A 23,042-nucleotide genomic window follows, 5' to 3' on the forward strand; every position below is an offset into this window, starting at 1 on the left:
AAGATGGTAGAATGCCTCATCAAAAATAGAATCTCAAAACACATTGACGAACAAGGCTTGCTGATGGAGAATCAGCACGGCTTCTGTAAGGGTAAGTCTTGCCTCACAAACCTTTTAGAATTCTTTGAAAAGGTCAACAGGCATGTGGATGCAGGAGAACCTGTGGACATTATATAACTAGACTTTCAGAAGGTGTTCAACACGGTCCCTCACCAAAGGCTACTGAAAAAACTCCACAGTCAGGGAATTAGAGGGCAGGTCCTCTCCTGGATTGAGACCTGGTTGAAGACCAGGAAACAGAGAGTGGGTGTCAATGGGCAATTTTCACAATGGAGAGAGGTGAAAAGCGATGTGCCCCAAGGATCTGTCCTGGGACTGGTGCTCTTCAACCTCTTCATAAATGACCTGGAGACAGGGTTGAGCAGTGAGGTGGCTAAGTTTGCAGACGACACCAAACTTTTCCGAGTGGTGAAGACGAGAAGTGATTGTGAGGAGCTCCAGAAGGATCTCTCCAAACTGGCAGAATGGGCAACAAAATGGCAGATGCATTTCAATGTAAGTAAGTGTAAAGTCATGCACATTGGGGCAAAAAATCAAAACTTCACATATAGGCTAAAGGGTTCTGAGCTGTCTGTGACAAATCAGGAGAGAGATCTTGGGGGGGGGGTGGACAAGTCGATGAAAGTGTCGACCCTCCAATGTGTGGCAGCAGTAAAGAAGACCAGTTCTATGCTTGGGATAATTAGAAAAGGTATTGAGAACAAAACAGCTAATATTATAATGCTGTTGTACAAATCAATGGTAAGGCCACACCTGAAGTATTGTGTCCAGTTCTGGTCGCCACATCTTAAAAAGGATATAGTGGAAACGGAAAAGGTGCAAAAGAGGGCAACTAAAATGAATGCTGGGCTGGGGCACCTTCCTTATGAGGAAAGGCTATGGCGTTTGGGCCTCTTCAACCTAGAAAAGAGATGCCTGAGGGGGGACATGATTGAGACATACAAAATTATGCAGGGGATGGACAGAGTGGATAGGGAGATGCTCTTTACACTCTCACATAACACCAGAACCAGGGGACATCCACTAAAATTGAGTGTTGGGAGAGTTAGGACAGACAAAAGAAAATATTTCTTTACTCAGCGTGTGGTTGGTCTGTGGAACTCCTTGCCGCAGGATGTGGTGACGGCATCTGGCCTGGATGCCTTTAAAGGGGGATTGGACAAGTTTCTGGAGGAAAAATCCATTATGGGTTACAAGCCATGATGTGTATGCGCAACCTCCTGATTTTAGAAATGGGCTATGTCAGATGCAAGGGAGGGCACCAGGATGCAGGTCTCTTGTTATCAGGTGTGCTCCCTGGGGCATTTGGTGGGCCGCTGTGAGATACAGGAAGCTGGACTAGATGGGCCTATGGCCTGATCCAGTGAGGCTGTTCTTATGCTCTTGCTGGATCAGGCCAAGGGCCCATCTAGTCCAATTTCCTTGGATCTAGCAGTGGTCCACCAGATGCCTCCAGGAGCACACAAGACAAGATACCTGTATCCTGTTGCCACGCCCATGCATCTGGCATTCACACAAAGGCTACCTCTAAAATCTGGAGGTTGTATACGAAAGGAGGTTGTATACGAATCTGGAGGTTGTATAAAAAAGGAGCAAGTTCCAAGTTTCCAACATAAACATTTGGTGTTTCATCCCCATAGACAGTGTGCACTGAGTGTAGATCATCTCTTTTCCTAGCTGTATGTAGATCCACACATAACTCTGTTAAGAGCTCCTAAGATGATTAAACAGGTGTATCTCTGAGTTAATCCAGGGCTCTATAAAAAATGTTTTGGTAATCATGAAATACTGCACATTTTGGTAGGCTTGGATGTACAAATTATGTTAGCCCTTAATTGTTTGCCTCATCTTCCATACCATTTTAGTATGGATATTCAGGTTTGAAATTTTAGTTCTGGGAAAAATGAGCATTTCAGTTTGGAAATTCCAAACCATGTTCACTGCATTTCCCTGCAAGGTTTTATAGATTAGGAAGAGAGCCTCCAAAGGGCATGTTGAGCTTTAAGATGTTATCATGAAAACTCTTTGTGTTAGGAAGTTATTTTTATTCTCACTGCTTTCAAACCACCTATTTAGAACAAACACCATACAGAAAATGTGTAAGAACTGTTCCTTGTGTTCAAAGCACAGCACAACACTTTTAACATTGAAGATCGAAACTGCTGCCAAACCACATTGTTACATCTAACAGTGATTTCTGCAAAGTCTGACTCTTGGCATTGTGGATACTTCTGAGTTAGCAGGTAGATCCACACAAAGAACAAACAGACCTTTTAAGAAACAAACACCACACACCCACTCTGACACCCACGGAGCTCAACTGTATCCATTTTCCTCCTTACAAAAAGGGATGCCCCAAAAGGCACAAACCTGGTCCTTTCCCGCTTCCTTTTCTAGGTCACCTTCAAGCAGCATGCAGGGCCTTTCAAAAGGACTAAATTTCACGCTCATCACCTTTGGCCCCCTAGGCATGCATCCTTCTTCTGACTACAGACATCAAACTGTGTTGCACATTTAACAGATCAAAACTGAAGGCGAAATTGAAGCCAGCTCTTCAGAGACACTTCCAGACAGACCTGCAGATTACCATACCATTCAACTTCTCACCCCCCTTCAGTAATAAGCATACTTTATGAATGCCACACAACAAAACACACTTGCATTGTGCTTTCATTTCCACTAGGCAATCTGCCATCTCACCAGATTTGGGAATGTATATTCATAAATCTGTCTCAAAATGCTGGAAATGTGCATCAGCAACAAAAAAGACACTCCAGAGTCTCCAGCAAGAACTCAGAAGAGACAGCTACAACAACTACCAAAAATCATCACCACTAGCATCTAGATTCCGTAAGCCATCAAAAATATTTTCAGGAGAAATAAAAGCTCCCTCTCCCCCATTGATGATGCAGCATAGTGGCTAAAGGCCCAATCTCTTCCTCAAAATGCACCAGTGTATCCCTGCATACACTAGCTCAGCGACAGCCACGCCAGTGTAGAAGATCACCAACGAAACGCACCGTGGAGGCCGGCACAATGTCAGAAAAATTCCTTGTCGACATCACTTGGGTGTCACTTGGACGCCAGCACAACTCTATGGATAGAGAGGCCAAAACAGGAAACAGATCATGCCATGACGTGCAAAGGATGTAGGAGAGCCATGGGAGGGCAAGGAGGAGTCAACGTACACCTAACCCCTCTTCAGACAATGGACATGTTCCCAATGCCCACAAAATGATATGCCAACAACAGAGCGGACACAGTAGGAAAAACCCCATAAAGAACAATAGAGAGTGAGAAAAACAACAGAGAACTGCACCTCCTACCAACCCCTGTCCCACCCGCTTTCTTGTGATGGAGCATAGGATACAGACTACATTCGGCAGCCAGTCACAGTACACCAACAACAGTACTAAGGCCCCTGCCAGGGAGACTACAGCTCAGATTATTAGATACACAGTATGGAGCTATACTTCTCTGATCCCTCAAAGGAGAACTTCGGTGATGGGAGCCATAGCGAAACGGCATTTGGCACACAAAAGGAGCACTCTACACAAATGACCTCTTCTCCCTCGCAACATCTCTTCTCAGAATTCTTATTGCAGGTATTGTGCCCCAAGAAGACTCCACAGAGAGACGCTGCTGCTGCTGTGACTCCTGAGTGTGCGTGCATGTGTGTTCATGTCCTTGGGGCATCATTCCTAGTGGCTAGTGTGGAGGTATCCCCCTAGCAATGGCTGCTTACTGGCTCTGTGCCCCCTTGCTCAGCATCTTGGCAGCTCTTGTCTAGCAGTTGATGTTGGGGCTGCTTGGAGGCAGCGATTGGCTCCTTTGGCATCACATGGATGACACAAAGATATCACAAGGACGATGTGCCAACTTCACGGCAATGTCACACAGATTTAACACTGATTAGATACAAATCAGTGCAATGTCAATGCACTGTAAGGACATCATTCCATGCAGATCAAGTTGTGTCAGTGTTCCCATGCATGCTGGGGGTGTTACTGGAAAGGACTGTACTAACATTGCTTTGCCAGGACAGGCTTGGCATGTAGTCCCTGTTGCACCAGTGTGCCATTGATGTGGCACTGCTAGGACAGGCTGAAGATATAACACGCTGCACCACCATCCATGCAACTTCAGAGCAGCATTTAAATAGGATTGGGCTGTAAAAGATTGAGCTGCAAATCAGGGCTTTCCCAGTTCAAAAACTTGTCTCTGCCTCTCACAGGTCAAGGCAAGGCACTTTGGCCGGTGGCAAGCCACTCCCTCTCAGCCTCACCTGCAATATGGGGATCCTAATACTGACTTACCCTGGTCTGTAAAATTGTTGTAAGGTTTACAATAAGATAATACACTGAAATGCTTTGTGCATCCAAAAAGCACTATACAAATGCTGGGTACTAACTATCATGTTTTGGAAACATTCTGATGCGGTTGATTTTGCGAAACAACCATCAGCTTGCGAAAACATTATCTTTCTCTCTTGGGGCAAAATCATGACTAACGATAAGGGGGAGAAAAAGGAGGACATACAGGCTATGATTAATCAGAGATCTGTCTAGCTTGATATGCCTGTGCAAGCAGAAATGAAAATCAAAGAAGTTTTGACGCGAGATCACGCAAAGTCTAGTAGAAATAATGCAGCCCCTCAACCACAGGGTTAAAGTAATAGGGCAGCTGGAGGCATGTGGCTGCTAAAAGTCCCTTGCTCAAAAGGCAAGAACGCCACAAATTGTTCCGTTTGAGTCTAAGCAGTTAAATAACTCAGTGGTATTGCATCCTGTGTATTGCTTGGCAAGAACCACATACTGCGACAGCTGGAACACTGACATTTTACACACATACCAAGTGCATCTGAGTGTTGAGCATGTTCCCTTGCTTACCCTCGGGAAGCTGCTCCATTATTAGATATTAAGCTTGCCAACTCTGCGAATGAAGATTCAATCCATGCTCAAACTTGAAAGAATGTACTGTAATAAGATTTGCAAATGAAATTGTAGATGAAAGTGCAGTGGATTTCACATTACTGGTACCACCTGGCGAGAATAATTTTTGCTCCACGTTATTATGGCTGGACTTTAAAAACAAACAAACAGATGTGGAGAATTCTAAGAGATCCTCATCTTATGAGTTTCATGCACAAAATCAGCAGAGGAAAGGAACTGGTGAGAAATTACATTTTATATTTGGCCAAGATTCCGGCCAAGACAGACCCGGGCGCTGTCCCACAGGGCGTGCTCTGAAGGCACATGGCGCAATAACTTTGCTGAAGCTAAGCGGGTCAAGCCAGTGTAGGATTAAAGACTGTCTTGAAACCCTGTACATGCTGCCTTGAGTTCCAAGATGTGAAAAAGTAGGCTACAACGGGTGATAAAGATAATTGTAAAAGTTCAAAAATTCAATTTAAATACATGGGCTTAGATACACCTACGGCTGCAATCCTATACAAACTTTCCTGGGAGTAAGCCCCACTGAACACAATGAAACATACTTCTGAGTAAATAAGCATACGATTGTGCTATAATTTTGCATAGGAGTACAGAATTAATAGTTCTGGGACTATATAGGGTTAAGCAAATCAGATACAAAGCTCAAAAAAAGACACAATACTAATGTTAACCACAAGCTGAAACACTGGGCTGATTAAACACACAGCAAGGGCCAAATGACCTGGAATGCACAAAATGTGTTCATGACGTTCTTTGTAACTGAATATATTCTGTTTCAGTGATTCCAAAAGCTCTGACATGTACAAAGGAGAACTGACTGGCACAATAAAGATTCAGAGCACTGCTTTTTGTATTACTTTTCCCCTATATGGAGATAATCTCCATTAAAAAAAACAAACATGTATATTGTATTTTGTGTACATGTATATTATATATAGGGTGGATCAATGTTTTTTCTCTGCATGTACACACTGTAGGAAAAACTCAGGCTACTCTTCATACAGTATTGAGTAATTTCATGAGAAAAAAGAAAAGAAACTTATGCAGCTGCCCAAAGACCCCAACAGCAGTCAGTCCATTAGTACAATGTGAAAAGTGGCATGAGAAAAATCAATTGGGTGGTAAATTTAATATCAAATGCAGTATCTTCATTGCATTCACAGATGCTCCTAACAACATTCCTTTGGGGCTTCTGGGGAATATGACAAGATTATAAAAAGTTTTGTACATTGAGAAGGGCAATATCAATTATTCATAAATTATTATCAAAAATATTTATATACCACTTTTTGACAAAAAGTAGTTTACAAAGCAAAATAAATTAATAAATGGCTCACATACTAAATGGGATACAGCAAATGGTATATATTTTTTTAAAGACCACAAAACCCAGAGTTTCTTGTTGGCTTGCATTTCAGGATAGAAACACACACACATGTGCACACACCACAGACCCACTTACTTCCAAGACTGTCCATTGTTCTACAACAATAGCATCATAGCCTTGTATACTTTTGCTGTCTTCCACAGAAAGGTCTTCAAAGATGAACATCCCATCTGTAACGTCCTGGAAGGAATCTGTAGAAAACCAAAATTATTCTTATAAGCAACACAAGTGCACATCCCATGCCAAATAAGTTTCGAAACTGTGTGGGTCTATTACCAAAATTCCAGTTGTCTCCACAGTGTGTTGTTTACAGAAATTATGTATAGTATGTCTCTTGCATCTTTATTGAAAAAGGTATTGCGGGGGAGAGGGTCCTATAAACCAACCATTGAAATTTAGGACACAGAAAATCCTTATGTGAAAAGACAGGAGAGCCAAGGTGGAAGAAGGTGGTCAGAAGCTCTGGTCTTCTTTGTCAATGTTGGTAAACTGCACAAGCCCAAACCTTGTGGTCTTCATCTAAGCACATTCAACAGTGAGTATAACGGTCAGTTGGACAACTCTGCCTCTTATTTTAAGAGGCCTCTGATCACAAAGACTCCTCACAAAGACTGATCATTCCAATGTTGAATGGATGAGTAAGGATGAAAAAGTTGCCAGTCACTGTAGGTGCCCTCTGGTACCCATGGATTCAGTTATCCCTGGTTCCCTGCACCCCCCCCCCGCGCTCATTTCCTTCATTTATGTTGTTTATAGTCACGTGAAGGAAAAGTGTCCTTCCTTAACCAGACGCTGTAACCAGAAAGCTGCCTGCAAGACACGTAGGCAGGCAGAATGCAGCTAGAGGGTACGACTCAGCAAACATGCTTCCTGCTTCCAGTTTTCTGTTAACATTCGCTGAGTCATTCCCTCTAGTTGCAGGCTGCCTGCCTGCTAGTCTTGCAATAAGCTTTCTGCTGACAGCATCTGGTTAAAGCAAGTGATTCCTTTGTGCAACTATATATACCACAAAACAAAGGTAATGAGTGAGGGGGCCATGGAGATAGGTTTCCTGTATCTGCAGTAGGGCCAGGAACGCATCCCCCACAGATATGGTCGACGCCTATACTGTAGAAGTGTTCAAATGTGAGTGGCATTTGTGAGTGTGAGTGGCATTTGACAGAGTTCCTCTACTGAACTATTCCTCTACTGATGGATTCTATGAAGCAATAATTTTCTCATACAAATACCTCTATTCCCATGTGTGAATGCCAAGATAACTCAATCTATTGATGCAACAACATACTTTTGAATGAGTGAGAAGCATTTCAATTAACCAGAATAATCCACAAACATCAAAGCTCTTACAAGGTCTTTTTTGAAGTATTACAGCCCAATCCTAAACTTCTCGGTGCCTGCGGCTACTGCTGCTTCTAAGTGGGTGTTGGGAAGCTGCCGAGAAAAGCCCTAAGCCCCACAATAGAGCTTCTCAAGTCTGTATTGGCTGTTTTGCCAGCGCAGACTTGAGAGACTCCGTATTGGGCTTTTCAGCACAACACAAAGTTCAGGATATGGTGGAGCAGAGCTGCACTTTGCTCTGCTTGCAGAGCTCTGCTAGGGCTCAGTGCCAGTGCCGGAAAGGTTCAGGATTGTGCCCTCAGTCTCCAGGAGTTGCATATTAACCATGTCACAAAATTTAACCCCTCTCCTCTCCAATAAGCTTGAATTTCTGAGCGCTTAACTTGTTTTCACTCATTCCATAATTGGTGCGATTAATCCTGTAGATTCTAGCATACTATTTCTACTTCATTAACTCTTACAAGCTAAATGATCACGTGATGGCTCATTTGTACTAATAACTGGATCACATAACCAGTCATGCCATTATACTAAGGAATGCTTCTGTTCTACCCAAGCTTGGTTGTCATTTTATTTCCTCAACTTTCTCTAAGCTCATGTAAAAGGTTAATCCACCCTCCTTCAAGAGAAAAGGTTCCATTATCACTGCATTTTTTATTAAGGTAAGATGCTCCCAACTGTGCTCAAAAGGCTATTTTCACTTGGGTATATAAATATTTGATGCTGTTCTCCAAAGCAAAATGTCATTTTAATGTTCCTACCCATGATTTACAAGACGACTATGGGAAAAGATTTCTTATTTTATTATGACAGCTATACTAGTGGGAAGCAACATCTCCCTATGTCATCTGTTGTCTTTGAACTATTAAACCTTGTGCACAAAACCTAACCTTTATGCTACTGTTATTACCAAGAGAAAAATCACTGCCACAGAGAAATGTAGCCTGACCATTTGCTATCGGCAGATGTGGCTAGTTCTTGGCCACTTCACTTATTTGTTTATTTAATTTAATTATTTATATCCCGCCTTTCCCATGCTGGAGCAAATGCCCAAGAAATGCACATGTGCTATTTTGCCATGAATAAAATCAGTTGATGGTGGTGGGTATCCACACAGTCTGTACATGTGGTAAATTAGTTATGTGAGTTTATGTCACATGACAGTGTGCATACATTGTATTCAAAGGGGAATCCTAAATCCCATTGACATCAATAGGACTTTAGTTACAATTAACTAGGCTCCATTAATTTCAGTGGTGTGGGACTCACTTTTTTTGCCTATGTCATGGTATACACCAGTGTTTCTCAAACTGTGGGTTGGAACCCACCAGGGGGTCACGAGCCAATTTCAGGTGGGTCCCCATTCATTTAAATATTTTATTTTTAATATATTAGACTTGATGCTACCATGGTATCTGACTGCATTTGGGGAAATGGTACAGACCTATACTTTTAACAATCTACTATGTATATTATTTTAACAATTATAGTAAATGGGACTTACTCCTATATAAGTGTGGGTAGGATTGCAGTCTAGGATTGTTAAAAGTTTTCCTGCTTGATGATGTCACTTCCGGTCATAACATCACTTCTGGTGGGTCCTGACAGATTCTCATTCGAAAAAGTGGGTCCCAATAATATATGTGTGAGAACCACTGGTATACACAATATCCTACATGGAAATCATATGTATAGGAACTTAAATTGTGTACAGAAATGTTTCTCAAACTGTGGGTTGGGACACACTAGGTGGGTCACGAGCCAATTTCAGGTGGGTCCCCGTTCATTTCAATATTTTATTTTTTATGTATTAGACCTGATGCTACCATGGTAGGTGATTGCATTTGGGGAAATGTTACAGAACTGCACTTTTAACAAACTATTACGTATATTCTTTTGACAATGATAGTATATGGGGCTTACTCCTGGGTAAGTGTGGCTAGGATTGCAGCCTAGGATTGCCAAAAATTTTCCTGCTTGATGTCACTTCCAGTCATGACATCACTTCCGGTGGGTCCTGACAGATTCTCATTCTAAAAAGTGGGTCCCAGTGCTAAATGTGTGAGAACCACTGGTGTATACCATTCCTCTTTATCATCACAGTTTAGTACAACTAATCCAAACTAACTGGGCTTATTATGTACCGTAATTACTACCATATGTCTGCAAGATTAATTAGCATTATAATTAATTAACTGTACAAGTTATGGCAAGGTTGATAAATGTGTAGTAGTATTACGAATAACATAAATATTTGCTATTTTAAGGAATTTTTTTTTAATTCCTCACAAGTCAATCAAGTTATCTTAAGTATGCTTTCCCATTTCTAATTTCACTGGGCTAATGCATCTAAATGCTTGTCAGAAAAAGAAAATAAATAATAATATAGTAAAGTTGCCTTCGGGTAGACGATACAGAACTATTAGAGCACGCACCACATGATTCCTGAACAGTTTTTATCCCACAGCCATAATAACGTTGAATAAGGCGATATAGTTGTTACCATGCTCCTGGGCATTATGGTCTGTGATACTGTTTTTATATTATGATGCATGTTGTATAGAATGTGTGGGTGAGTGTGTAGAGTGTGATTGTTGGAATTGTAGTATATACAGTATTTATGCTTGTATCTCAAAGGTGCATAAATTTCATTGTGCTGTAGCACAATGACAATAAAGTTACTACTACTACTACTACTACTACTACTACTACTACTACTACTAAGGAGAAAGCACTGTAGCATGAATATAGTGCATGTGTGAGAATGAACACAAGGATAAATGCTGGTTTGCGGAGCTGAGCCATCTATTAGGCCAGAAGAGGCAGTCGTCTAAGGTAGCAAATTGATGGGAACACCTGTCCAACTCTGCCCAATTCTGCTGGTTCATCTTCTTCCACTCCCTAAATTCAGAAAGGGGGGAAGGTAATGTAGCAAAAGAGGACGTGTGAAGGAGAAGAGAGTGGAGGCTAGAGACTTGGAGATGCTCTAGTCTACCACTCTACTGTCTTTCACGCTTTCTCTTTTGCTCCAGTTCCTTCTTCCCTTTCAAATTCATAGAGCAGGAAGAAGGCCTGGTGAGCCTGAAACTGGGTCAAGTGGGTGGCATAAGTCATGCAGCTTCAGGGAGTGGGAGGTCTTGGACAAGCCTGGTACCCTTGCATGCTATTTACATAATGATCAACTGCTAACAGAGAAATGTGATAACAGATATATGGTTGGTTCATAGATAAAACAGAGATTTTTCTATGAGCTTGTTGACTCTCAGAAGATGAGCATGCCAGACTAAGGTACTGGATTAACTCCAACTATGAAAATGTCAATTTCCATAATGGTAGCCAGGAAGTTACTCAAGAAACTAGGCTGATCTTCAGCAATGAAGGGCCCAAGCCTATTCAACTTTCCAGTGTTGATGCAGCCATGCCAATAGGGTGTGCACTGCATCCTGTAGTGGGAAGGCAGTCATGGAGAACCCTATGAACCCTTTCCTTGGGGCTGTGTTGTAGCTGCGTCAGTGCAGGAAAGTTGGCTAGGACTGGGCCAGCAGTTGACATTTTAGGAACACGCTTCCTATGAGCTTTGCATTTAGTTACCCTAAAAATGTCTAACTTGCCATTCAACCATATTTCTAGGACGGTTTGCAAAACAGAACATAAGACTGTCATTACTATCTCACATAAAATAGTCTAGCAGCCATTAAAACAATTTATATCATACAAGTCTAAACTCATTGAACTATTCTGCTTATTTACTAATACTTTATGCTCGTCTTATAACCTCCCTTCTGAAGGCATTCTTAATAGTGAAATTCAACATTAGCAAACTCCCCCAGGGTCCTGTTGTTATGTAAATGCACTTTTAATGTTTAAACAACAGAATAATACTTCTCATATGTTGCACTTGAGATATTAAGCAACATACTGATAAGGAGCCAAAAATTAGATGTTTGCCTTATAAAGCTAGATCTAATTGGTCTGTATCAGGCCCAGTGACTCATACTTTTGAAACTGCAGTTTATACATACAAAATAAATGACCATTTGTTTCTAAGCCAGTTAGCTAGCAATTTATATGGAGTGCCAGGAAGCTAGAAGAAAGCATGCTGTCATTCTTTAAAGCTTCCTTTTCTACAGGATGCAAAAATTAAAACTGGCTACTAATCCCCAATTTAATTTAACAAGGATAAACCAATTGTCCTGACTATTGTCATTGGCTGTGGAATCTCTGAGAGCAGAATAAAACAGGAAATCACATTCTGGAATTTACCTCCAGTTGACTTTGGCTCGGATCCAAAGATCCCTCTGCAAAATGGAAGGTACTTCTGCTTATCCGGATCTGCCTCACTGAATCCCCCCATCTGCAGCTTCCTACACCCTCAAACAGCTGCTCTGGAGAATCCCTGACCCAGAAACATCAATAGTGGAGCATGTGCCCTGGGTGCTAAAATGCTAAAAGGTGGAGCCAGGTGGTTACTTGAGACCCAGAGAGTTTTCCTGCTCTTTTTTACAATAGCTTCAATTTATCTTAAAAAATATATATTTTGTATTCGATGCCTAGCTGCCTGAATTTGCACCCAAACAAGGCAGTTGAAGATTAGATATGTTAAGCCCCACCCATCTCTGGGAAAAAGTGGGTTTCAGGGAAACCCACCTCTGGGAAAAAAGGTTTCAGCTTTCATTGCATTGTGACAGCCCAATCCTGAGCTGACCGGGGCGCACGGCTGCCACTGCATTCTGCGTGCCTCAGCCTGCTGCGGGAGGCTACTCACTTTACTGCCGAATAAGGTAAAGTCGTTCATGTAGGGTGCCGAGCCTTGCATGAACGGACCGGACCCACCTCCTGCTTCCCCGCTCCCTCCCCCTGGCACGCCTCCCACCCGCCCTCTCCCTACCCCCCGCCGGCCTCCTCCCCACCAGCAGTAATGTGCTCCCCATGCAGCAACTGCTCCCCATGGCAGCAATGTGAACCAAGGATCATGCTGCTGATGGGAAGAGGATTTTTCTGCAACTTACCTGAGGGAGTGCTGGCCTCTGGGGGGTGTAGGTTCACCCCCTACAAGCAAAAGCTTTTTGTACACATATTTTGCTGTTTAAAAATGAGATAGAACAATTGAGCTGGAAGGAATCCTGTTAAGCTAGAAGGTTTAATTGCAGGAAGTCCAGTGCTAGAGCATCCCCAATAAATACTTGTTCAGCCTTTGCATGAAGACCTCTTTGAATGAAGAGCCCACATCCTAGAGGTAATAAGTCCCATTGTCAAACTGCTCTTATTGTTTAAAAGTTTTCTTTAGCATTCAGCTAAAGTCTAAGCCCCTATAATTTCAACCAATGAGTCCTCTGGGACAGCAGAGAACAGGCATTTGCCTTCTTCAGTGTGACAGCCCTTCAGGTACTTGAAGGTGCTATCAAGACCCCTTCTCAGTTTTTTCTTCTCCAGGTTATACATACCCACTTCCTTCAACCTTTCCTCAAAGGACTTACAGTATTTTCCATATGTTTGACCATCTTCACTGCACTCCTTTGAACCCATTCCAATGTGTCTACAACAGTGGTTCTCAAACTTAGGGAGAGTTTTACTCCCTAACTAAGTCTTTGTGGGGGAGAGGGAGGGCAGCAACACAATCCCCAGTGTTGCTCATTGGGGTGAAGGCGGGCTTTTTCTCCTTACTGAGGGTTGCTGGCAGCTGCAGGAGTTGTGGGGAGCCCCAAGTAGTCATCCGCAGGGCTCCCCGATGCTTAGAATGTTGACTTAGAATGTTGAGAAAAACCGTTGCTAAGTACTTCCTGGTTGCTTGGTGACCAGTTTTTCTCAACATTCTACTACATCAACATTCTAAGCACTGAGCCCTGTGGAGGGCTGCTCAGGGCTCCCTGCAACTCCTGCAGCTGCCAGCAGCCCTCAGTAAGTAAAATAGACCTCTTTCACCCCTGCTACTTCCCCCTTTCCCCTCCCCTTAACAGAGACAGGGGAAGTTTTACACAAGCTGTTGGGTCATGACCCACCAGTTTGAGAACCACTGATCTACATCATTCTTAAAGTGCAGTGCAAGTGCCAGTAAACTAGTGATATCTTCAGCAGAAATACATAGTCTGTGTTGTTTTTGTGTACAGTTAAAACTGTTTGAAAATATTAGAAGCAGATTAAGGTTGTGTACACTATTATTTCTGAGCAATTGCAGGAATAAGTATGCCTGAAGCCCGCAGCTCAGTGAAGATAATCAACAAATGTGTAGCAAACACCATTAAGGAGGTTGATGAAGTGCCACCATGAACACAAGTGTGAGAAGTGAAGATTCAGTGCTTGGAATGTAAAGAAAAAAAATCAACACTTTCCTTTCTCAAAGCACATGGTAGGATGTGGCAGGGAACTGAGAACTAGCAATTGCAGAATCAGATCTTGTAGATTCACAGTCATCTTTGGCGTGAGAAACGTAATAAAAAAAAAGACAAGGTCATATTCCAAAGGGAGGGGAGTGGAAAGTATACCACCTGCATTGTGAGAAGTTTCCTGTGCTGCAACAAGAGGCATTACAAGGTTTTGCAAACCTTAGTATAACTTATACTATAAAATGGCATCGTTTCTAAAAATATATGAGCCACAAAACCAAGACTCACACAAGCAAGCTATTCGTGTAGCTCTTCAGACAGTGAAGTGACTTTTCAGAAATCAACACGTATACTGTGAGCCCAAAAGCAGAAATCAAATCCAAAATGGAGAGTTATTTTTCCCATTGCTTATGTATGCACTGAGATTTGCAAGTTCTCCAAGCAATTTTCCAACTACTGCAGGTCAGATGCTGTCATGCAACTAATGGGAGGGGCACATACATCAGTGGCAGTACACAGGTGTTGCATGCAAAAGTCCCACATTCAATCCCAGGCATCTCCAGGTAGGGCAGAGAAATCTCCTTTCTCTAACTGGGGAGAGTTACTCCTAGTTAGGGCCAACAATTCTGAGCTGGAGGGACCAACAGTCTGACTCGGTATAAGGCAGCTTTCTGTATTGCTAATGCTTGAAAATGTTGATGCTTGCCTCTGAAGTAAGCATACAAGTCCACAGGCCACCTTGTGAATTAGCCAATCACTATGTTATTCACTGGTGATTCATAGATGGGCACACAGTGGACTCTGAACTATTTATAGACCATTCTTGAACTAAAACAGATCCATTGCTTAGTGAGCAGCAGTCTACAAAACAGCCAAGAACTTTTACAGGAATTAAATTCAGCAGCATGAAAATTTATAAAGGTGCTGCTTCTTCAAAGACTGTTACTGATTGATGCCAACAAATAATTTACACTCAGTATGGCATGTAATTTCAAGGTGTAATTAGGTGGAAAAGAGAATATTTCTTTTGCTAAGAGATGGGAAATTGAAGCTAGGGAATGAGGTGCTACTTAAGCACATCTGCCTCATTTTGTTGATTTCAGAATATAAAAAGTGCTTCTAACGCTTGCAAACATAAATGTTCTCAAGTTTTCACATTCAGTCCTGAATGTATTTGCTGAGCATTCTGACAAGCAGAAGCCCCAAAAGAAAATAACTCGTCATCAGAAGTATGGATAAAGAGTAAAGATCTTGTAGGAAAATTCCATACCATTTACCATTCCAAGACCGAAGATGGCATTCACCAATGTGCTCCCTTTCCGGAAGTGATCCGTCATGTGCTCCAGCCAATTGGCTTCTACTCCACAAATGCCTTGCCCATTGCTGAAGATTCTCATGGGAATTGTTACAGTGTAGTACTGACTAGATCTCTGCAAGGACTTTGGCTTGTTGAAGATGGCAAAGATCTCCATTTCTAAACAAAATACGAAGTGCAAAAAAAAATTAACAATGAAACAACAAATACTGTGAACTTGCTCTTTCTAGTCTGCCATATAAATGCCCTGTTAATAAGGCACTAATAATTGAATTTTCCCCAAGTATAATTAAAACATTACTCATTAGCAAAAACCCTGGCTTTCCACCTTTCCCCAGAATAACCAGTATATGGGAAACAATCAAAAATATAAAACAACAAGGGTTAATTGCATACTGAATTTGCACAATCATCAAATAAAGTATGAAACATGTTTCGTTAGGACAATGGTTCTCACACATTTAACACCGGGACCCACTTTTAAGAATGAAAATCTGTCAGCACCCCCCGGAAGTGATGTCATGACTGGATGTAACATCGTCAAGCAGGAAAATTTTTAACAATCCTAGGCTGCAAGCCTACCCACACTTATCTAGGAGTAAGTCTCACTGACTATCATTGTTAAAAGAATATTACATAGTAGCTTGTAAAAGGACAGGTCTGTAACATTTCCCCAAATGCACTCACATACCATGGTAGCATCAAGTCTAATATATTAAAAATAAAATATTGAAATGAATGGGGACCCACCTGAAATTGATTCGCAACCCACCTAGTGGATCCCAACCCACAGTCTGAGAAACACTACATTAGTAGTGAATATACATACAGTTGAATATATTCAACTGATATATTTGGAAACTCTACTGAAGATGCAGGCCTTCATCCCTTGCACTAAATCTGTGCATGACAATAAGAGCTAGCAACATGTTAAAAGAATGTTGTGCAGCACCATGACACACCTTCAGTATCTTTTTGCTATGGCAACAGCCACCGTTTTGGAACAAGTTTCACACAGCACACACCATCTCTCTTCTGCCATGAAAGAACATTTTTAGTCATCCCACTGCAACAGGCAAGGGCCAATTTATTGTGTGAATATTACCGCTTCTTTTCCTAGTCTGTGAAGACTTCAGTACCTCCCCGTACTCCGGGGTCTGGAATTCTAAGCATTGTTATGATGGAATTTTCCTTGATAAATCTGTGAAATCCCCTTTTAAAGGCATCTAGGCTAGGTGCCATCACCACATCCTGTGGCAAGGAGTTCCACATATTAATTACATGCTGGGTAAAGCAATATTACCTTTTGTCTGGTTTATCTCTCCTGCCAGTCATTTATTTTATCTATTTATCTATAAATATTTCTAGGGCACATTCTCCACTGCATAATGGGGTTTCCAAGACAACTTATAACAAAAAATACAATAAAAACACAAAACAAGAGGTAACAAAATCAAACATCAGCATACAATGGAAACAAACCACATTAGGTAGAAACGGCATAAACAGGCAGTGCAGATAAAAAACACAGGATCATGTCATAGAACCCCCATCATGGTCTGAACAGGACTTGACTCTACAGGGCAATATAATAACTCCTCATATAAAGAAATTATTTTACATTACAATCAATAGTGGAACTGATTACAAATACATTTTGCACACCTAATTGGGATGTAATGCAAAACCATCAATTGTTCATAGATAGCCCATTGTTTGTTTTAATGTCCAAATCCAAGCCGGTCCATAAGCCATGTTTTGTGGAAGCGCAACTTTCAACTTCCTGTTAATTTAACAGATCATGGACAAACCAGAACCATGTTAGAATCATTGCTCCAGGTCAAGAGGCTGCTGTACCAATGAAACAGGAGTGAACATATGAAATCAACAGCCCAATCCTATCTAACTCCTCCCACCAATGCAGCTGGAGCACATACTACATCCTGCAGAGGGGCAGTCCCAGAGATCTCCAGGTGAGAAAACATTTTTCCCTTGCCCTGGGGGTAAGTCTTTCCTGCCCTGCCAGGTTTACTTTGACCTGTGCCAGTAATTTTTGCTGGTGCAAATCTGAGTGGTCCTGAGATTTCAGATTGAGGTCAGGAAGGGGGATAGAATATCAGTGGCACTGTTGCTGCCAAAACTACCCCTTCCTGGTGTTAATACACACTCCTCTCTGCCCCAGTCTCTGCCCCATTCCTCATCATCTCCACCCTGTTCTGCTTTACCAGTGCCAAGGTGTCTTCTGAAGCACCTGGCACATGGCCACCTGCTATTTATGGTGGCAGCCTGGTGGCACAGAATGGTGCATCACCTTTGGCAACTACTGTAAAACACACTGCACTGCAGGAACACAAGTTCCGATGGTGTAGTAGGGCTATAGGATTGGGCCCCAAGTTTTCAAGCAGGTGAGAAATCAAAACAGACAAGCAGCAAAAAGCCATAGTTTACCCATTTTGGGACTGGAAGCTCAAACATGGCACAGGTAAATTACTGTCAGCTCAGGTCACGGTTTCAAGTTACGTCAAGACTTAGCCATAGTTTTTCAATGGTGATGTCTCCTGCTGTTTGTACTCAAGGTATATGTTGTTCTGTCTGTCGTTTGTTCATTTCTATGCCTATTGGATTGTTATATCTAAAAAAGGCCAAATTACACATTTACAAAGAATGCGTTAGACTGGCAATTTGTTTTCAAGTAGCACAGGAGCAGGCAAAATGGAGCAAATCTGCAGTGGGAGGGAGCTTTATCACTATGCCACACTGAGGTTCTGAACCCAACTGCACTCCCATGCACTATTTTAATTAGAAAAAGAACTTCCTTTTGCTTTCACAGACAGCTTTTTTTCTAAAGGAATGCATGGGGCAGGCACAAGATTGGGGGTGAAACTGCAGCAGGGCAAAAATGCTGAAGTCCCTTTATCTCCCCAAGCAGCTTTGGCCCCCCAGCACTATTACAAAATAAGGGTCAAATGAATACTGTACTATCTTTGTAACGTGTAGTTTGATCCTTGGGTTCCTCCTCAGTAAATTCTTTGGTGTTCTTTAAATGAGATTCTGCTGATTGCATCGCTTTCCCCCGTGATCTTATCCTGAATCTCCTTAGCTTCTTTTACAAGTCACTGGATTGGCACTGAACAATAAACAACTTCCCTGCTTTTGCTAAACTAGTTCTCATTTTATTATTAACTCCTTGTCATTGTGCGATATTTACAGCAAGTTTCATTTTTAACTTCACCTTGTCATCAGACTGTCTGAAATCAGAATCATCTTGTATTTGAAAACAGTGTTCCGATAACTAGGTGTGAATATTTCTGCTCAAAACTACACCTGCTAGAGCACAGCAAGTTGCTTTGTGCAGTGTGGCTCTGTAGATACATCAAGTGTGTACATTTCTGATTTTCATTTTTGCCATCAAATGTTGAGCCTCTGATTGTGAGTGGTTCTCATGAACCTCTCCATCTGCTTTGAGTCACAAAGGTGTTGTTTTCCTGTGAGCAAACCTTGAATAATTTTCAATTAGTGTAAATTATACTCCTTGAAGCACTGGGACGTTATAATAATAATAATAATAAAATTTTGTATAGAGTTTTCTGAGTGAGCAAAGCACTTCATATATACAAGGGGGAATCTGTATCTGCAGATCCTGCATCTGCCAATCAGGTCTACCCCCCGCACCCCTCCTCCAGAGGCAAGGGGAGCCCCACTCTCCTTGCTTCCGGAGGATCCTCTGAGCCCAGCAGATATCTGCGGCCTCTGCCGGGCTCAGAATGAGCCTGACAGTGAAAGTCACTTCCAGTTTCTCCATGAAACAAGAAGTGACATTTTTAATGCCTTATAAGGCATTAGGAGGCCCAGGGTAGCCCCTGAGGGCCAACTCTACAGCCAGGGCAGATGCGTCAAGGCAAGGAGGGGCTGGACTGGAGCTGTGCCCCCAATAAAAGGCAGGGGAGCTTGAGCTAGCCCCTTGAGCCAGAGAGGGAGAGACCCTGCCCAAAATGGAAACCTGCAGGTACAGATGGAGAGGCCAAGCAAGGTGGCCAAGTCAGCACAACCAGGCCACATCGGGTCAGAAAGCTCCTAAGGTTCTCCAGATGCATGGGGCACCCTTGTGACATGATGAGGCCCTGGTGTGTGTGTGTGTGAATCAGAATGGGCTGAATAAAGGGTGGCTGCACCAAGGGTACCCCCCCTCTAGGTCGGTTGGCACGAAGCACCATGGGCCTGAATTAAGTTTCTCAGCTTCAGTGTCCATTTTTTCCTTTGCCTAAAACACCAGCTGCATGCACTTTACCTTGTGGTTACAAAGATTTGCACTACAGTTTTAGAACTGAAGAAGTCACACTTAACAGTTTCCATCTCTATACTTCTGATGTACAAATGGAGCCAGGCTTTTTTGTTCAGGGTTGCTTGCTTTTCTTGCATGTTGCTGGGTCTCTATTTCTTTCATCTTGTCACCATGGTGCTCCCAGATAACTGTTCAGACATCTTTAGTCACTTCAAAACACTAGTGTAACTTATTGAACAAACTGCAGTCACCTCTCCTAGCTTCTTTTTCTTTTCTTTTTTGTTTCTTTTTCTCCTGATTCTTACTTCCTGTGTGAAAGCTGTTTTTCCTTAGAGTGAGAGACTCTCACTCACTATACCATCAATAAAATTGTGTTCAAGGAGGGCAGACTCTTTCAAACAAAGGACACTTTAATTAAGGCAAGAGCAAACTATTAAAGACACAACTTCAATAGCAAAATGTTCTTATAAACTCTCAAAGAATATAGTCTAGCTGCTGGTTTCACCAGCCTGTTTAAAACATTATGCAATTATTATTATTTTGTTTCCATCTGCCTTGAGAAATTTGTCTGAAAGACAGTATAATACTCCTTATAAAGATGCATCCTTAGGTGCTGTTTCATTACAACACTTTCATGCCAGGTAGACTGACAGCCATTGTAGCCAAAGGGAGCAGTGTGTTCCGGTGGGATGGGACCAATCAGCTCCCATTTCCTTCAATGGCATCTCCTTTAGTGCTGTTTCATGCAGTGCACCGCTTCTGAGAAACAGATCCCCAGCACTGTAAGAGGTGTCATTGTATAGAAATACGCTTAATAAATATTGTATTAAAATAGGAAAGACCATTCGATTTATTCAAAGGAGTATAAGACTGAGCGGATCTCTTCCTTTTACTACTTCAGTTACCATAGCAGATTATTAGACAAAAAAAGTTTGTCGGAAGTTTAACACCACCTATTCACTTATGCCAGAGCATCCATGTCAACAACAAACTGTTTTCAACTTTCAAATAAAATCTGGGTTCTATACAAAATGATAAAAAATATAGTACCCTTCTAATTTCTTTTGCAGTTTTTTTTCCAAAAAGCTTTGACAAGTTTTTAGAACGGCGTTTAATGGCATTTATTAATTTGTCCAGCCTTAAAACCCATGGTGGTGATTTTGTGGCATGTAAAATAATAAGCACCAAATGGTGTTTTCAATGTGCGTATGTGTGTAGGGGGAGACACGGGATGGACAGATGGAGGCATCTGATTTGCTATAGCAAACAAAATGCAAAGACCCACATACAAGAATTTTGAGGCCAATAAATAACATGAACAAGTGTGCCAATGTTTCAGATTAATCATTTTTTTTTATCTCAGATGCCATTCTGCAAAGTTTTTTGTAGAAAGAGACTGTCTTACATTAAAAAAAATCAAGAATTAGAAGACAGAAATACAGAGCACAATCTAAAGCAGAAGATTTGCCGGCACAGTGGTCCCTGTGCTTGAGGAGGGTGTAGCAAACTTGTAGTAAGACACATTTCTGCAACTGGTGAGCAAGCAGCGCCAGCAGGAAGGCCTGTGCAGTCCTGATAAAGCTGCATCCAGGCTTTCTGCCCAATGGTGCAGGTAAGGTCCTGCCCGGCAGTGAGAGAGTGGAACAGAAGTAGAAGGGTCGTTTTGGTGAGGGGGCGGGCGGAATGGGGGAGGATCAGGCCAGGGGAGTGGGATTGGTGGAACAGGCCTCTGCCATATCCTAACCTCCTTCTCAGGCCTGCCTCCATTACACCAGAACACATGGACCTGACCCACATGGAAATCCACATAGCCCCATAGGGTAGACTGGGGTGTTACTTGGGGTAAGGGGAAAAATATTCCCTTACTCCAAGGTGACTTCCATTCTGCTTCTACAGCAGAATATTATACAGCAGAAGTCATGTGGCCCCACTGCACCAATGCTTAGGACTGGGCTGACAGCCTTTCGACAGCACAAAGAGAATTGACAAAACATTAACACAAACACAGCAGCATTAAGAACAACTTTGTGTGAAATCTTGATCAGGAACAGAACGTTCTCAGTCTTCACTGTCAGGATTACAATAGCCTTTCAAATGTTCAAACTACTTAGGAAGAGACTTAACTTACAGTTTTTTTTAACCCAATTTGCAGCCCAATCCTGAGCTGCCCAGAGTGCGGAGCTGCCATGGTGCCAAAAGTGGCTACTAAGGCATCCTGAGTGCAACTGGGAAGCCACTACCAGCGCCTTGGAGAGGGTACATTTTCCCACGTAAGAAAAGTTGCCCTGCAATGGGGCTATTCAATTCTGCGACAGCTCTACAGCTGTCACAGAATCAAAAAGTTCCGTGTTGGGCTGTGCAGCCCAATACGGAGCTCAGGATTCGATGGAGTTGGGTTCCACTGGTTCTACCCTCCTTCCACCCTGCTCCTTCCCCGCCTTCTCTCCGCCCTGGAATGCCTTCTCCCCACTTTACCCCATGCACTCACCTAACTCTCCGCCATCCAGCAGTTTGGGTAACCACAGAGCAGCGGAGCACCAGCGCTAGGCCAGGCTGGCACTAGGCTAGCTCCAGCCAGCGCTTAGGACTCACAAACGTGCTTTATGGCCCATTTGCAACAGTGGGCCCTCTAGAATTCTAAACACTCTAGAATTGTTTAGAGTGGGCCCTTAGTTGGGTGAGTTTAATGCTATACTGAGGTGTTACATTGTTAATAAGAGCAATTCTAGATTAGAAATTGAAAATCTCATCAATGTATGAGAATCTCTTCCTCTTTTTCCAGGAATTCTTCCCTCAGAACTCTTTATAGTCTATATATTATAATAAAAGAAAAAGAAAAAAACACACACAATAAAAAATAATAAAATTAAAAGAAAAACAAGCAACATTTAAAAAATACATTAAAAGTACAGAAAAAAAGCTCTAATAGTGTAGTATGGGCGAAGTAGAATATTCAAATTGCTGACAGCTTTATATCTTAATAATCTAAATTTCCACCTATATATACACGTTATATCTCCATCAGCCCCTCAGAACTCTCTGAATGCCCCAGATGTTGTTGCTGTTGCTTCAAATTGGTTTCAGGCAGGGGTGGCATCTAGGTTTGGGAAGGTTAAGCCAATCTTCTGAATCCCCCAGTGCTGGTGGCAACAGCGGCATGAGTCAGCCGAGAGAGTCATGCCACTACTATGTCTTTCACTCCCATCTACAAATGGGAACATTCTGCAGGGGGCCCCTGCATCGTCACAGAGTCTCTAGGCAGTGCTTCCATTAGTCAGAAAGAGAGAAGGAGAAGAAACATCTGCCAGTGCTAGTGCTAGAGGTTACTATCAAGCTGAGGGTGTTATGTACACGTATGTATGTATGTATGTATGTATGTATG

At 42.3% G+C, this 23,042-nt stretch overlaps 1 protein-coding gene across 1 annotated transcript in view; it reads right to left on the minus strand.

The window, feature by feature from the left end:
* Positions 1-23,042, minus strand: part of RFTN1 (raftlin, lipid raft linker 1) — a 127,121-nt gene that overhangs the window by 20,678 nt on the left and 83,401 nt on the right. The window contains exons 6-7 of the mRNA XM_066628221.1: positions 15,334-15,537; positions 6,478-6,593 (exon numbers count right to left, since the gene is read on the minus strand). Coding sequence (XP_066484318.1) covers positions 6,478-6,593; positions 15,334-15,537 — 320 coding nt within the window. The remainder of the gene's footprint in view (positions 1-6,477; positions 6,594-15,333; positions 15,538-23,042) is intronic.

Source organism: Tiliqua scincoides, chromosome 5 (assembly GCF_035046505.1).
Source record: "Tiliqua scincoides isolate rTilSci1 chromosome 5, rTilSci1.hap2, whole genome shotgun sequence".
Classification (NCBI taxonomy): Eukaryota; Metazoa; Chordata; class Lepidosauria; order Squamata; family Scincidae; genus Tiliqua; species Tiliqua scincoides.